The 18,567-nt window shown below is 36.4% G+C and overlaps 1 protein-coding gene across 1 annotated transcript in view; it reads right to left on the bottom strand.

Annotated features, from left to right (window-relative positions):
* LOC145669038 (cilia- and flagella-associated protein 69-like) overlaps positions 1 to 11,319 on the bottom strand; it is a 72,801-nt gene extending 61,482 nt beyond the window's left edge. Inside the window, exon 1 of the mRNA XM_081737391.1 lies at positions 10,997 to 11,319. Coding sequence (XP_081593517.1) covers positions 10,997 to 11,179 — 183 coding nt within the window. The 5' untranslated portion in view covers positions 11,180 to 11,319. The remainder of the gene's footprint in view (positions 1 to 10,996) is intronic.
* Positions 11,320 to 18,567: the final 7,248 nt, after the last annotated feature.

Genomic DNA, 18,567 nt, shown 5'->3' with positions numbered 1-18,567 from the left:
AGGTGACAGCAGACTAAGTGATTGGCTAAGGTTTATTATTTTGTTTTGCACTAGTGCCAAGAAGACATCTGGTTTCCTCTTCTGGGAAATTATTTTGAATGCATTCATTACATCCTCGGCATTTTTTGATTTTAGTGGTACAGCCTATCCGTACCGACTAAATACATCAGTCACAGTAAGTATGTAGCGGTTGTTGTTATTATACTTCTCAAGTGATTGCAAATCATTTAAGTCACATTCGTAGTGATCATCACGTTGTTAACAATACGGAAACGAGGACGTATATATGTATGTAACGTATACAAAAGTTGTTTATTTATCCTCAGTTTTATTCTTGTTAAGAGGTACAGATTTTTCTTATTGCTTGCCACAATTTCTTCGCAGTAGAAAATGATGAAAGATGCTGGATTATTCTAAATAGATCTCAACTCTTTGTTTGTGGTTTGTACATTGAGCATTGAACAATGGTACGTTTTTCTTTTCTTTTCTTTTTTTTTTTTTTTTTTTTCGTGATTTAAGTTCAAATATGATATTGTTGTTCTTGTATATAAATCGGTTGTTCTGGCACATCAATCGATTTTAATTGTTCCGGGTTCAAGTCCTAAATTTTTTCACGAATGACCTTAGACGTATGAGTCATAACTACAATCCTAATGTTTATTTTTTTTTCGAACTAAAACATTTTAAACGATAAAAAATTTGAACACAAGTTTTCTAAAACTTTTGAAAAATTTAAAATAAAATTTAAAAATAATCAATTGGTGAAAATCTTGGTAGTAAATGGAAACAACATAAATTTAGATGCGTCTTTAATATTTAATTATATGAAGATTAATGAGAATACATTGTTTGGATCATTGACATTCTAAATCATGAAATATTACATTTGGATAAATGAACTTTGAAATTAAGAAAAAAACCTGTCTATGAGGAAGACCTCCGTGTTTGATGAACTTCTTGTTAAATGTCTCTTTATGTGACTGTTAAATAAAAGGTTTAACTTATAAATTATAGGATAAGGATCCTGGCTCGCTGATTACTATGATAACTTTAAGTATTTGAAGATTAGACGAGTCTAATTGACTGTCCAATAGATTTACAAAGTCTGACCTCTTGCTTATATTTTGGAAGGTTTATATGTTTTTTAGATCTGGCTTTTCACTTGTATGTTTCCTGTTTTTCATATTTTGTTTTGACACTTTCACTTTCACTTTCGCTTTTAAACCTTCTGTTTATAACTTCCTTGAAAGCGAACTTGATTATTTTTTCTCTGGAAGCTGATATCTTTACAACATATTTAAAATAAATCTAAAATTTTATTATACTTAGGTTTCCACTATTTTTTAAAATCACATTTTAGTCGTAGAGAACATATACCAAAGTTTCTTATTTGACAATTCCTAAATTTAAAGGATAAGCTAATGTACTCCTCCAAAAATTTAAGAGGAGTATGTCAGTGTACTCATATATTATGAAAATGAGTAGAACCCTGAACTCAGCTTATTACTCTATAATGTGTTAACACCTTGTCAAAGAGGATGAATAGGTCAGAAACCTCCGAAATTTGTATTTTTGGTAATTTTTACACAAAAGGAAACAAGATGGATCAATCAAACATGCAGAGATACATACCCTGGTCCTGTACTACCATACTAAATTATTAAATTGGGCAATTTCCAAAATTTAAGTGGGGCGATTTAGCAGCAATTTAGGGTCCTGTATCTACCTGTTAACTGACAGATGACCTTGATCTTATCAAATAGGATAAATTAGGACAAAAACCTCCCAAAATTATTCCTTGGCAATATTTTACCTAAAAGAGAACGAGGTGAACTGACCAAACTTACAGAGGTACATACTATGGTCCTATACTACTTTATCAAAATTTAAGGGTAAATCTTTTGAACGGCAGCATCTATCTACTCATGTTATATGAAAGATAATGAACCTCTTTACCCATCCAAAACCTGATGAACGATGATTAAAGAGGATTCATTGGTCTAAAAACTTTGAAAGTAATATTTTTGATTCATAACCCATAAAAGGGAACGAGATTAACCACCAAAACTTAAAGAGGTACATATACTTGTCATATTGGTTTCGTAAAGGACTTTACAGTAATAGAAAATATGCTTTACACTGGGAAAATAATTTTCCTTTTGCCTTATTAGTAGCACGTGAACAGAATTTATATTGTAATCGCCTAATACAGGGCTTAAAATGTGAAAGTCAGACGCACTCACCAATCCAAAAATGATGGTCACCAATATCTTTCAACGTACAAATTATGAGAGATACCCTCCCCCTTCCCCGCAAGGCCTTTGGGTTGACAAAGAAAGAGATTGCATCAGGGCATAAATTTTCAAAACCAGACAATTAGATTCAAGGTAATCAATTTTGAATTGAACAATTCATATACGAGTTAAAAAATATATTTTTCGATTGAAGGTGGGAAAGGAGGGGCGAATTACAACGTTGTGAAGACTTGACTTTCTATGTTCGTTATGAAGACTTAACATTTCGTATTTTCTCTCACTCAGTGATAATTATTTTCCTGCGAAACAGAAAATATGCAGCCCTGTGAATTTAGGCAAAGACAATTAATACTGAGCACTAGTCGCCAGGTCTAAACTTCTAGTGGTCAGAGGCGATCTGCTGACCGGAAATTTTGCGCCCTGGCCTAATTCATGGATGATGTGCAGTGTGCAACATTTAAGATTTTCATTTCCTTTCTTTCCAATGCGTTTGGCCTTTTTCTTTTTTAATGCTGCACCGTCATTGGATGAGATCTCTCTGTAGTGTTTGCGCTGAATTCGAATATGCACTCGGTTTCTCTCTATCACGTACAGTTTTCCCTTAACAGAGGGATTTTCGGGAAATTCCCTCAAAAATTTCCCTTTTTCAGATATTTTATTCCCCTAGCTCCTGTCCCCTTACATATAGTAACATAGAAATTATAGCTAAGTATACCTTGATTTATATTTAATAAACCCTAAAAGTTTCGTAAAAATCGCTTTGTTCTTTCTAGAGAAATAAATATATTTGTATGTATACTGTGTGCACTGTTTATTGCACCTGATAGTAATGCTTTCAGATCTCCTGAGTTGGGGTAAAAACGATTTGCTTTATTACTACAAACACAGACATAAAAATGAATATTTACAATAGTCAACAACACACTTGTATTGCTCTCTGTAAATTAGAAACGTGTACAAAAATAGAATGTACTTCCAACGTATATTTTTTTTAAAACGTACAGTATATGTATATCTTAATACATATCCCAACGTTAAATCCGCAATTAGACCTATTCCGCACGGGGATGAACTTCCACTTCCCGAGCCCCCTACCAACTGGGAAGAGATATGGCCAAAAGACTCTGATGATGATCATGACCTTGATGAACCATCGACATCAACATGTACATCCAAGGATCCAACGTTCATCCCTGACTGTGTTCGCGAGCCACATTTCATCCGGCAATGTGAACTTAATGACCTAGTCCGTGATTTGCACCTGACAAAACAAGAGGCGGAACTTCTGGGATCAAGGCTCCAGCAGTGGAACTTATTGGATGCAGAAACGAACATATCAGTGTACAGGAAAAGGCATGTTCAATTTTCAAGCTATTTCTCAATGCAAGATAATGTGTGCGTATGTACGGATATAAATGGGTTGATGGCGGAGCTAGGAATTCCTTACGTTCCAGAAGAATGGAGGTTATTTATCGACGCGTCAAAGGTCAGCCTTAAAGCTGCCCTTTTACATAATGGAAATAAAAAACCTTCTATACCACTTGCGCACTCAGTGAAGATTAAGGAATCCTATGACACCATGTCAACTTTGCTAAATCTTATAAATTACAAGGACCATTGTTGGTAAATATGTTGTGATCTCAAGGTACCGGTAGTTGGTATTTTATTAGGACTGCAGTGCGGTTACGCGAAGTACCAATGTTTTTTGCTGAGCAAAACAATATATTCACATAAAAAAATACATGCGTGTTACAGTTTCGCCAACTAACATTTTGGCTTCATCAGACACTATCTGATGTGTCTGATGAAGCCAAAATGTTAGTTGGCGAAACTGTAACACGCATGTAGTTTTTTATGTGAATATATTGTTTTGCTCAGCAAATAGTTTGTTTGTGTTTCAGTATATACAAAGCAAAGCTTCTACTTATGGAAAATATTACAATGTTTTTTATGTTTATGGGATAGCCGAGCTGATGACAAACATTATGAAGTGAAGGAATGGGAACCTAGAGTGAATTACGTACCTGGAGAATGCAACGTCAAATACGCTCCTTTGGTAGATCCTAATAAGATATTACTACCGCCACTTCATATCAAGTTAGGACTTTTAACAAAAGAGACACTGACCAAAGCTTAAAACTTTACTTTATTTTAAATTATAATTTGTAACTGTTTCGGATATCTAGCATATCCTTCTTCAGACACGATCGAAATTAATGAAAATACAGACATATATATAAATGTTGTTATAACAGAGTTATATATAAAAAAACTCTGTTATAACAACATTTATATATATGTCTGTATTTTCATTAATTTCGATCGTGTCTGAAGAAGGATATGCTAGATATCCGAAACAGTTACAAATTATAATTTAAAATAAAGTAAAGTTTTAAGCTTTGGTCAGTGTCTCTTTTGTTAAAACAATTAATCCAAAGCTATGAATAGTCTTACTATCAAGTTAGGACTTATGAAAAACTTTGTCAAAGGCATGGACACATCTGGTGAAGGTTTCAAGTATTTGCGAGATAAGTTCCCTAACCTGAGTGATGCTAAGATTTCAGCGGGAGTGTTTATTGGTCCCCAAATTAGGAAATTAATGCTTGATCATAGCTTTGACAGCAAGTTAAACAGTGCTGAGCTAGCTGCCTGGACAGCATTTAAGTATGTTGTGCGCAACTTTCTGGGCAATAACAAAGCTGAGAGTTACACAGAAATCGTACAGGACATGATACAGAAATACAAAGAGTTGGGTTGTAGGATGTCTTTAAAAATCCACTTTTTGCACTCCCACCTCAGCTTCTTTCCTGCTAACCTAGGTACTCTCAGCGACGAACAGGGGGAAAGATTCCACCAAGATATAATGGCAATGGAGAAAAGGTACCAGGGACGATAGGATCCTTCAATGATGGGGGACTATTGTTGGGGTCTTGTTAGAGAATGCAATATTTCTTACAAAAGAAGGAAGTAGTGTACGTTTTTGTAACCCAATGGAAGTTTCATATATTGTGATAGTTTTGATTGTCTTTTCATGACCTTTTGGTAGGCCTACATTTGTATTATTGTTTATTGTTAATTGTCACACTTGTAAATTATATTGTATTATATTTTATGTATGTGTTTGTGGTAATAAAGCAAAACGTTTTACCTCAACTTAAGAGATCTGAAAGCATTACTATAAGGTGCAATAAACAGTACACACAGCATACATACAAACATATTTATTTCTCTAGAAAGAATAAAGCGATTATTACGAAACTTGGAGGATTTGTTAAATATGAATCAAAGTATACTTAGGTATAATTTCTATGTTAGTATATGCAAGGGGACAAGATCTTGGGGTGTAAAATAAACGAAAAGGGAAATTTTTGAGGAATTTTCCCGAAAATCCCTCTGTTACGGGAAAATCGTACGTGATGGAGAAAAACCGAGTGCATATTCGAATTCAGCGCAAAAAGTTCCTTTAAGAACAGGTATTTCCTTTTATGTAACAAAACCTTTGTTAACTAGTGTTATCTATTTTGATTTACTGAAAAAGATCATTAAATGAAATATTCTTATGAAATTGTTAAGTAATAATAATCTCATATCAAACTTACAAATTAATACATAAAATGAGAAACAAAATTTGAGAAAATTTCAAGTTTGTGAGTAAAGAAGAAAATAGTAATAATACAGGAAAAGTAGACAGTTGCAAAAGTCAAGGAAGACCACGTGAACTATAGGCCTTCTATGGAGTAAAGAGAAACATAAGGAACTAAGCAAATGCATTTTTTCGACACAAAATGGACTAAATTTTTTATATCCACTAACTACTTGAGTAAGGTTTATCAGCAAAGGTAATACATCTCACATATATTAAAGCGTATTTTATTACTTACTAGAGTACATAGGGGAAAGGGGGGGGGAGTGAAAAAAGCAGAGGTGGTATGTTTTATTACAATTTTGACTCGACATACCGGCTAGCTGAATACTGAAATACAGTGAGGGTATGTTGCCTAAAATTAGCATTTCTATTTACATAATGACTCAAAAACCATGGGAGAGCTTCTCAGCTTCTCCGTAGTTACGGGGAAAGGGAACATGGAGAGGCTTTGCTCCCCGGCCCCAGCTTTCTGGGAAAATAAAAAATATAACCCCTTATGTTATATTATAGACTTATAACTACACGAAAACGCTCAAAAATCGAGTTTTTATATGAACATTTTTTAAACAGTTTCTTGCGGGACAACTCCTGAATCCCCACTCGACTGAGGTGTATTCCAGACCCCCGGAAGGAAATTTGGCCTCCCATTGTGCCCCAGTGAGATAATCAGGAAATGCAGCGAAATTCATGTCATGAGGATTAACTTCATGATAAATGAATTTATTGGGAAAGCATGTATTAGAGTTGTTTTTTTTTTTTAATTTTTACTAAAAATCCCATGTTGAAAATATTTAACTTCCATTAAGTAACAATATCAGATTGAATTATCCGAAAGCAATAGCCACAAAGATCTAAATATTAGGGATACACTCACGCACCCAATCACCGCACACGTATTCATAGTGTTATCCAATTATTACAAAGACTCTCTAATGACCTAACCTAACCTAACCTAAGACAAATACTTTTTAATGAAAAGAATAGATTTTTTGATTTCATAAATTATATTTTTCCCTATTAAATATCGGACTCAGTTATGTATTTATCATTGTAGGCACAAAATAAGTCCCGACAAACTCATAACAATAGGCTACTACCGATTTCAGTTTAAACGAGTTGTCTCAATACACTACTTTTTGTTTAGATTGGGCCCATAATTCATTCCTTTCTGCCATGGAACACCAGGCCCGTATCCAGGGGGGTCTAGGGGGCAGGCCCCCTAAATTTTTGCTGGCCCCCTTAAAGTTTTACAGTAGGCTTGCAAAAGAACTATAATATGGTGATGAACTATTATATGGTTGGATCGGGCCCCCCTAACTACAGCCGCCCCCCCTAAGTTTTTGGGATGGCTACGGGCCTGTGGGACACTTATCTGCAACCAACACAACCAACACAAGTTCTTGTGTAGGTGAACTTCTTTGTAGACACCTCATTTTGAAAACAAAAGGTAGCAAAAATAACAAAAATTTCTGTATTGGCAACGTAGAAATTATTTTTAAACAAGAATTTTAGGAATGATCTGAAAAAAGGCATAAAATATTGCGATCTTGGCCAATAATAGTTTTTGCATCAGGGAGCCACAAAATTTTCGAACAGGCCCTAAATCGAGATTTCGTATTTTTTGCGGAATAAGCACATCATACTGAGTTAGGTGATAGTTTGGGTTTGGCTACACTATATGTAGTTATCCAGATATGAGACGTACAAGAAAATTTTTGTCTGAAATATATTGGATCTTTTGATCCAATAAGAAATTAAATCTTTAACGTGCGAACCTATTCGTCGATTACTGTGCATAAAAATGGATTTATTAAAGGTATATTAGCATTCATTTTCCAGTGACGGTATGTTTTGATTACCGAAAAACCAGAGGCAGTGTGTCTTCATCACTGTAAAACCAGAGGCGGTATGGCATACCACCGCATACTGTCTCACTTCGACCACTGGTTAGCATTCCATGAACCTGTTCAAAAACAGACAAAATCAGCATTGCACCAAAAGAAGGTCCTCCTGTCTGTTTGGTGGAATGCTCGTGGCATCGTGCATCGGGAACTGACACCAGCTTGTCAGAGCTCAATGCAACTGTGTACTGTCAGCAGTTGGTTTGTATTCAAGAACAACTCAAAACTATGGAGTCAGCACATCTGAATAGGCAAAGGGATCCTCCTGTTACAGGACAACGCTAAGCCCCACGTGGCTAGGATGACCCACGACACCATTCTATGCCTTTTATGGGAAATACTACTGCATCCGCCATACTCCCCCCGATTACCACCTGTTCTACTGCGATGGAATCCATGGCCTTCCAGAACATTGGTAGAAGGTCGTCGATGCTGATGGGACTATTTTTGATCTTCCAGGTACATCTTAGGTGACATATCGATGTTCGAAGATTGTGGGGGGAAAAGCGACAGAACTTTCTTTGTTACCTTTATAATAACAAAGCTCCGCCTGCTTTGGAGGCAAGGGGACGCTCGAACCAAAATTATAACATCTTTTGCAGTTAGTAGTTGAAGTATAGGTAGCCCTTGGCAGGGTCGGATCTACGAAATATTGCGTCCGGGATAAAGACGTATCTCTGTCCCCCTTCCTCCCAATTGTGCATCGAAATGGTGCCCCCTACATACTCAACCAACTGCGGCCCAGGGCAAATGCCTCGATTTGTCCCCCCTAGATCCGGCCCTGCCTCTTGAATTATTTACTTCTATTTTTCCTTATAGAGACAGAACCGCATTTATAGTACGTTTGTATCTTTGTAAATAGCTTGCGGAACTTTTAAATTTTGATGAGAACACAAGCAAGGATTGGACTTTTTATTTATTTATTTATTTTTTTGTAACAGGTTGAATTAGATCTATTGAATTACTAAAGATTCTTACAAATCTTCACATTCTTTTTATGAAACATGTTTTTATTTTGCATTTTTGCTGCTGTAGGTCCTTAAATCTATTGTTAAAATACTTAAGTTTGTGGAATTTTAATTGAATATTATATCTCAAAATATTTCATGGAAAAATGAAACCAAAAATGCGTTAACTCTATTATCAAAAAGTCTGTGGAATATTTCAGTTTGCTCGTACCAATCTGCCCCAAGCCAGTACTAATCTGCCCCATGGGGAAGATTGGTTCACATTGCAGACCTTTTGTAAAATGTAATCTGCTCCAGATAGGATTAGTAGAAACAATATTGTACGTTGTAAATGTAGCTAAAGAATCACAGTTTAAGTAGGGAAAAAATTATGTTTCTCAACCTGACGATATGTTCTAAAATCTCGATTAAATAAAAATCGTACCAATGCCCCCCCTCTCCTAATTAATGAATCTATAGCTCCAATCACTAGTGCTGAAATAGTCGCTGTGCTTCGTAGACGCCTCAATACAGCTCCTGGAGCCGACACTATCACATATAACCAAGTTCGACAAGCCCCAACGTCAGCTTTCGGCAGTTCCATATTGTCTTCGCTCAGTTGTATAAAACTATTTCTCAAGACTGGCCATTTTCCTACTCTCTGGAAGCTCGCCATCTGAAACCGCAAAAAGATCCAACAAACATCGGATCTTATCGCCCAATTAGTCTAACTAATGTCTTCAGTAAAACCGTGGAGCGTATTGTGGTGACACGCCTTCATTCATATTTACTAACTCATCGTCATCTGCCCCCCGACGGCAACATTCAGCACCACGGATCAACTGCTTAAACTCTCGAGCCTCCTGGTTAACCACTTCAGTAAACGGCTACCTTCTGCCCTCATCTCATTTGACGTCGAAGGAGCATTCGATACTGTGTGGCATCAATGCCTTATTTTCAAGCTACTGCGTATACCGTACGTCCGCCTAACAGCAATTTTCTCCATCAACGCCCAGCTTAGATATATACAAATTAACCAGGCTCAATCTCACCACTTTGTTCTTCGTGCTGGTGTACCACAAAGCTCAGTGCTCTCCTCCTTACTATACATCTTATATGTTGCAGCTATGCTACAACCTCGTCCGCCCATCCACGCACTCCAATTTGATGACGACACCGCCTATATCGCTTTGTGTTCTTCTGTTGATCGTATCAACATCACTCTCCAACCAGCAATTGATACGCTAGTCGTCAGCTGGTGTCTGAAGTGGAAGCTGAAATTAAACCTCTCCAAGACCCAAATGGCACTATTCACCCGCAACCGCAACAAATTTTGTCTAACAAGAAATCCCGAGCGCCTACGTCTTACGATTCTAGACTCGCCGTTGACCTTGTCAAACAGTGTAAAATATCTAGGCGTAATTTTTGACAAACATCTCACCTGGACCACCCATCTTTCCCTTTTACAAGCTGACATTAGACGTCGTATAAATTTGTTGCGAAGCCTCTGCGGCACCAACTGGGGTCTCAACACCAGGCTTATTCTCAATACTTACAAGGTTTTTGTCCGCCCTGCCCTTACTCATGATCATGTTGCCTGGTTGTCAGCTTCACAACACTTCTACGACAAATTACAAGTCCTGGAACGATGCTCTGCGCATTGCTTATTCATTACCGCCACATACTTCTACTCCAGAGGTCTATCGCCGCACCACCATCCCCACGCTTTTACCGCATCTTTATCGCCTCCGCACTCAGAGCCATATAGCAGAAGCACAGACCATCCTTGGTGATCTACTAGATCAGACTCCTGCACTACCGCGGCATGCCTATACACCTGTTGACCATCTGCTCGCTCTACATGAACTTGAACAGGCCACTGCTACCTATAATTCTCGTCGTAGAATATATCATTGCCATCCACATATCTATAACCCATAACCTCTTCCTCAACACATTTGGTTTTCATTCACGCCCATACACTACTTCTTCCGAATCTAAAAATAGAATTATGATAATACAGCTACACTTCTGAACTTCATCCATAAACCATAGCATCAAACAACTTCATTTTCGTTGGCCCCAAAGAAGGCGTTACCTTCTGTGGCCCGACCAGTTTCGACTAGGAATGAAATTGCAGGTTAAAAAAATGAATCTATTTCTATTTTATGTTTGTAGAATTCTAGCACGATTTTGATGGTAAGCTGAAATCTCCACACAGCTTTTAAAGTAATAGCAAAAGGATACGTACCCTGTAGAACACATCTGCAAAAACTCCGATATCAGTTTACAGAGCCTGTATACATTTTTAGAAGCAACGGGATCTCGTAATACAGAACAAATTAGTGTTATCTTTTGTTGAGTTGCTTTCGGTAAATCTTCGTCTGGTAATTCCAGAGCATCTTTAATTGACTCGCTATCACAACTCATACCGTTTTCTTTTGATAATCTAAGAAAAGTATAAATGACACATTATTCTTTAGTTCAATAAACAACTGAACACTTCAAATAGGAAGATGTTTAAAATAAAAACATTTTTTTTTTTTTGTTTAACTATCTCGTATGTTACTAATCTTTATTCAACTCCGTATGGTTAACTGTACTATAAGAAAACTTCTTTTCAAATTCTGCACGAGATATTTATTTATTTTTAAAAAAGGTGCAGACCTAAATTCAAGTCACTTATGTCTAAAACCAGAAGTTTTACTCGGTTCAGAATCCATTTCATATCATCTATATTTTAAAACTTCTTGGTAGGTGGAGCTAGGCTTAATAAAATTAGAGTTCTGAATCGACTTCCACTCCCGGTTTAGGAGTACGTTTAGCACAAGGGGTCCAGAAGCACGTAAAAACACAAAATTTACAGGAGAAATGAATGATGTAAGTACTTAGATGAAACCAAATCTAACCTAACATAAACTAACCTAAGCTAACCTGAACTAACCTAAACTAACCTAATATTAGTAGAAATAAGCGAAATTCTATAATTTTTTGGAAAATTATGCGGGACCCCTACACTAATATAACGCAAACTAAACTAACCTAACCTAACCTACCCAAACTAACCGAATGTGAACAGAAATTACCAAAATTCTTACATTTTTTTTAGAGAAAAGAACTGGACCTCTTCTGCTAAACATAGGCCCGGTTTATTTATAAAATCCTCTATAGCAATAGTATTTACAGAAAACACTTTCTTTAATTTATAAGGTAGAATTTATGTAGTCCCTGACCATGCAGTCGCGGGCAGGATCTCTACAGAACCTCGAACCAGGCTAAGCAGAGTAGCGTAGGAAACCCCAAAGCTCCGAAGCAAGCAGTGAGGGGGATAAAAGTCAAAGAGTCCCGCAGCAGGATAAGTAAGGAAGAAAGGAATAGCCAAGAGTCATAAAAGCAGACTAGAGGCTTTGAGGGTAGGTTACTCTTAGTACCTAAGGAAGAAAGAGCAGGGAGACCAGAAAACTATGCCGGTCCTGCTCTCCAATCAGTGTTTACACAGTCCTAACCCTGAAGTGGGCTGAAAAATAGTACCAAATTGAAACAAAAAGGGCTGAATTTATTACTCTATACCAATTGTAATACATGCAGAGCCGTAGCTACTGGGGGGAAGATCAGGGCGGTTGTCCCGGGCCCTGGTACGAAGGGGGCGCCGAACGAGCAAGAAGAAAGAAAAGGTGTCGGAAAAAGTAAACGACTCGGCGCCCCGTAAAAGAATTGGCGCCCTATTAAATCAATATTGTTGTCAATTTACAAAGAAATAAATTTGTTATGAATTTTCTTGTTCGCAACCCGAAATTTTCAATAACAGTCACAACAAGTTTTTACTTATTACTTAAAGAAAGTTATTATACGATTTGTTAATTACTATGTGATACACAAGGTGTTGAGTAATGGCATAGTGTATGCGCAGAAGCGGTTTCAAAATCGAAAACGATCAAAGTCTGAAATACGTGTTCAGCGTTGTGATGGTGATGAGTTTGCTTAGTTAATCACGCTTTTCTACGCAATCGGATTAACCACAATGGTGAGAATGAAGGTATGAAAATGAGAGGAGTTAAGACACACGCAAGCTGCTTTTTGTGCAGGAATATTAAAAATCAAGGTAAACAATCGGAGTAGGGGCTAAAAGGGTCAAAGCTTTACCCAACAAATTTCGTCTTTTTCAAAGACTACTTACTACCAGTGATTTTTTAATTCCATTGACAGGAAATGCTTCCAATTTAAAGGAATTTATTGGGACCATTTCTACATGAACTAGTTGTATCGCCAGGATATGGTTTCTGTGCATACGTGTCATTTGTTTTCTGTTTTATCTATCTACATACAGACATAACATAGACCTTCTGAATTTCCGTTATATATCACAAAATATTTTTTACCGTAAAAGAACTAACTAACTCTATGGCCTATGGAACCCAGAGGTTCAATGCCGCGTTCATGAAACTTCTCCAATCACTTTTGTCCTTACAAAGTAGAAACTCGATTCAGTTGGGTATCCCTATTTCTGCGAGATTCATCTTAATATTGTCCTCCCATCTGCGTCTAGGTCTTCCTAATAGACGTTTTCCGATTGGTTTTCCAGTCAAAATTTTGAAAGCGTTCCTACTTTCTTTCATTCTCGGTACTTGACCTGCCCATCTGAGCCTCCTAGATTTGATAGCTCTAACAATGTTTGGTAAAGGGTGTAAATTATGCAGTTTCTTGGTATGAAGTCTCCACCATTCCCGATTGCCGTTCCTCTCGGGTGCGAATATTCGTCTCAGAAAGTTATTCTCAAATGCTTTCAGTTTAAGTTCTTCCCTTAAAGTAAGCGACTACGTTTCGCAACAATACAGAACAACAGGCATGATTATCGTTCTATATATTTTGAGCTTCAAATTCCTCGACAGAATTCGCGACAACAAAAAATTTTGAATTGAATAATAACGAATCTTGCTTTCAGCCGACAATTTAATTTCTTCGTGCATATGATTTTGATCTGTTATTACTGACCCTAGATACTTGAACGTATCCACTTTATCGAAAATGTTATCTGATACTTTGACGCATCCGTAATTTGCAGTATTACAATCCCAGTGATCTTCCATGTATTTAGTTTCTGTCTATTGTTCTTCTATTATCTATGAGATTTACATATCAGCATACGCCATAACCTGGTGAATGTTATTCAGCTCTAGGCCCTGGTTGCTACCTTTGATTTTCCTTATAGTGTACTCCAGAACAAAGTTGAATTATAATGTCGACAACGCATCTCCTTGTTTCAGGGCATTCTCGACGAGGAAGCTCGTGGATAAGAATTTTCCTGCTCGGAATTTACTTTGGGATTCGTTTAAATACCACTTCATTAATCTAACTAGCTTTTCGGTATTCCAAGTTCTGCAAGAATGTTGCATGTTTATCTCCTAAGCGAGTCGTAAGCCTTTCGGGGTATTGTATTCCCATTTCTTTCCGAGTATTTTTGGAATGGTAAATATCTTATCCATAGTTGATTGATTTCGTCTAAATCCACACTGATAATCTCCAATAATTTCATCCGCGTATGGGATCAATCTTGCTTATAATATGTTTGAGACGATTTTATAGGATGTTGACACAAGACAAATACCTCGATAATTATTACAATCCACTTTGTCAACTTTCGTGTGAAATAGAACAATGATTCATTCTTTCCACTCTTGAGGCAAGTCTTCCTTATTCCAGATAAGGAGAATGAGTTTGTGTATCTTGTTCCACAATTTTCTTCTCTAGGTAAAATTAGCCGGAATTTGGTCTACACCCAGATATTTGTATTTCTTCAATTTCTTTATAGCAATTTCTACTTCTGTTCGGCTAGGACTGAAATTTATGGTTCTGCTGTGCATTTCCCTTTCCCTACGAAGATTAGTTTTGGCTGCGTGTTAAGCAAATCGTCAAATATATGAGGACCGTTTTTTCAAAACTAGAAAGAGCAAATTTTGAGAAACGGAGGTGTATATACAGGATAGGTATCCTATTTATGCTACCAATCGAGCTGTGAAGTCAGAACTGGCAAATCTCAAAATGTTTCATGTTAATAGAATACTAAATCATGAGTGTTTTGTCAGAACTCGATAGAGATTATGTACAATAATAATAAAAATTCAATACCTATGAAAAAAATGTTTTGTGCTCTATCGAGTTTTGAAAAAACGTTCCTCACATCTTTCCATCTATTCAAGATGCTACCTGTATCAGTAAGAATTGTTCCGTCGTCTGTCTTTAATATATACGCGCTAGGTTGATACCCTTCCTTAAATTCGTTGATTCCCTTGAACATATCTCGACTTTTCTTACTTCATTAATTCATACTTTACTTCATCTTCAAGTTCATTAATTTCAGCTTTCAAAAAATCGCGTTTCTCTCTTCTGAACAATTTGGAAGTTTCACGTTTGATATCAACGAAATTTAGTGTAGTTATATCGTTCGAATTTTGTAGCCAACGCAGTTTTCGCCTATTTTCCCTTCTCTGTTAGTTTGGTGCATTCCGGGTCGAACCATGATTTGTTCCCACATATTTCCACGTGCCCGCTGAAATCTTAATGCTATCCGTAATTTGAACCCAAGTATCCTCAACATTAGTGCTCTTAAAACCTAAGAACGATAATCTATTACACTTCAATCTGGTATTCCCCTCTCGAGTGACTCTTCTCTAATTTCTTTAACCTAACCCACTTCTTTTTAGATGTTGAATATTCTCTTTATTCAACGATAATCTCTCTCTCTCCTACTATTGTTGCTACCAGATAGTGATCAGTGTCACAGTCTTGTCCTCTGAACGAGCAAACATATATTATGCTAGACTATCGTCTTCTATAAAAGGTGAGCGATTTGATTATGTGTTCTTCCATCTGGTGAGCTCCATGTGTATTTATGAACGTCGCGATGTGGGGAATTTTGTAGTTTTCACGATAAGGTTTTTTGAAGTTCCAAAGTTCACGAAACTAACGCCGTTGTCATTAATTTCCTTATACAGACTTTCTTTCCCTATAACCCCTGTTGAAAATATCATGTCGCCCTACCTTCGCATTGAAATCCTCATAGAATTTTCATATGGTATCGCGGGATTTGGTCGAATATCCCGTGACACTTATTCTTAAAAAGTGTCTTTTATATCGTCAACCTTATATTCTGTTAGGGTAAGCACATATAAAACAACGATATCACACCACCGACCATTAAGAATAGTAAAATAAAGTTTATCATTAACAATGCAACCGGTTTAATTGCTGATATTACAAGAATCGAAATTAAAATGCTATTGGTGTGGTCATATACATAATAAATTTACAAAAGTTTACAATTATTACTGGAAATTACTGCTGTCATCCATTTCAAACATTTTAAAAGCACGTAGCTTCTTATGTATTGAAATTTCATTTCTTATCGATAGTATGAAACGTTACAAATAGTTGTACTGTAAATTTCCATAACTGATCTCCAAGTGGATCTGTATGCCAACCAATTTTTTGTCAAGTTTAACAAAAAGTCCAAAATACGCCTCTTGAAAACAGCTGTTATTTGTAAAATAATAATAATAATAATAATAATAATAATAATAATAATAATAATAATAATAATAATAATAATAATAATAATAATAATAATAATAATAATAATAATAATTATTATTATTATTATTATTATTATAATTAATAATTATAATTATATTATAATTATATAATAATAATAATAATAATAATTATAATATAATAATCGGGACATGTATAAGGGGATCAGCGAATTTAAGAAAGGCTATCGACCTCGTGCTTATATATTAAAGAAATCTGACGGAACAGTTCTCACCGATACGGATAGCCTCTTAAATAGATGGAAGGATTTCTTTGACGATTTGCTTAACACGCAACCAAAAACTAATGTGCGTGGAGAAAAGGAGATACACACCGCAGAACCGTATATTCCAGAACCCAATCGAATAGAAGTGGAAGCCGCTATAAAGAAATTGAAGAAACACAAATCTCCGGGTGTAGATGAAATTCCGGCTGAGTTAATTTTAGCTGGAGGCGAAAAATTGTGGAACAAGATACACAAACTCATTCTCCTTATCTGGAACAAGGAAGAATTGCCACAAGAGTGGAAAGAATCAATCATTGTTCCAATTCACAAGAAAGGCGACAAAACTGACTGTAATAATTATCGAGGCATTTCTCTTCTGTCAACATCCTATAAAATCCTTTCAAATATTCTGTTAGCAAGATTGACCCCATACGCAGATTAATTATTGGAGATTATCAGTGCGGATTTAGACGAAATCGATCAACTATCGATCAAATATTTACCATTCGCCAAATACTCGAAAAGAAGTGGGAATACAATACCCCGGTACATCAACTATTTATTGATTTTAGAAAGGCTTACGACTCGGTTAGGAGAGAAACATTATACAACGTTCTTACAGAACTTGGAATACCGAGAAAGCTGATTAGATTAATTAAGATATGTTTAAGTGAATCCCAAAGTAAAGTCCGGGTAGGAAAATTTTTGTCCACGAGCTTCCACGTCGAAAATGGCCTGAAACAAGGAGATGCGTTGTCGCCATTATTATTTAACTTTGTGCTGGAACACGCTATAAGGAAAATCAAAGATAGCAACCAGGGCCTAGAGTTGAACGGCATTCACCAAGTTATGGCATATGCTGATGATGTAAATTTAATAGGGGATGATAGGAGAACAGTAGAAATAAATGCAGAGATCTTATTAAACGCCTGCAGGGACATGGGTTTAGAAGTAAATGCAGAGAAAACTAAATACATGGAAGTGCGTCGGGACCGTAATACGGCAAATTGTGGAGGCGTTAAAATATTAAATAATGCTTTTGATAAAGTGGATACTTTCAAATATTTAGGATCAATATTAACAGACGAAAATCATATTCACGAAGAAATTAAATGTCGACTAAAAGCAGGGAATTCGTGTTACTATTCGGTTCAAAATCTCTTGTCGTCGCGAATTCTGTCGAGGAATTTGAAGCTTAAAATATATAAAACGATAATCATGCCTGTTGTTCTGTATGGTTGTGAAACATGGTCGCTTACTCTGAGGGAAGAACATAGACTGAAAGTATTTGAGAACAGGATCCTGAGAAGAATATTCGGACCCAAGAGGAACGAGAATGGGGAATGGCGGAAGCTTCATAACGAGGAACTACATAGTTTATACGGTTTACCCAACATTGTTAGGGTCGTCAAGTCTAGGAGGCTTAGGTGGGCAGGTCATGTAGCTAGAATGGAAGAAAGTAGAAACGCTTTCAAAGTCTTGACTGGTAGACCCATAGGAAAACGACCATTAGGAAGACCTAGGCGCAGATGGGAGGACAATATTAAGAGGGATCTCGCAGAGATAGGAATACAAAGTAGAAACTGGATGCAATTAGCTAAGGATAGAAGTCAGTGGAGAGCTTTTGTGAACGCGGCACTGAACCTCCGGGTTCCATAGGCCATAGAGTTAGTTAGAGTTAGTTAATAATAATAATAATAATAATAATAATAATAATAATAATAATAATAATAATAATAATAATAATAATAATACATAATGATCGGTTTTGGCCGTTGCAATGATCTGTCCAAGCAGATTGATAAAAAAAATCAACGTAGTATAACAACAAACGCTGCTTCTCTTATATGCAAAAAAAAAAAAAAAAAAAAAAGAAGGAAAAGCTTGGTGTGGTGAGCGTAGGGGGGAGCCGAATTCTACTTCGACCGGGGCGCTGAAATTTCTAGCTACGGCTCTGAATACATGGTTCTAAAAGAGTAAAATTCTAGAACACTCCTCCCCTCTT

Source organism: Thermobia domestica, chromosome 13 (genome assembly GCF_964235325.1).
Source record: "Thermobia domestica chromosome 13, izTheDome1.hap1.1, whole genome shotgun sequence".
NCBI lineage: Eukaryota > Metazoa > Arthropoda > Insecta > Zygentoma > Lepismatidae > Thermobia > Thermobia domestica.
Note: the sequence above shows the minus strand (reverse complement) of the source record. Positions and strands in the feature narration are given on the sequence as shown.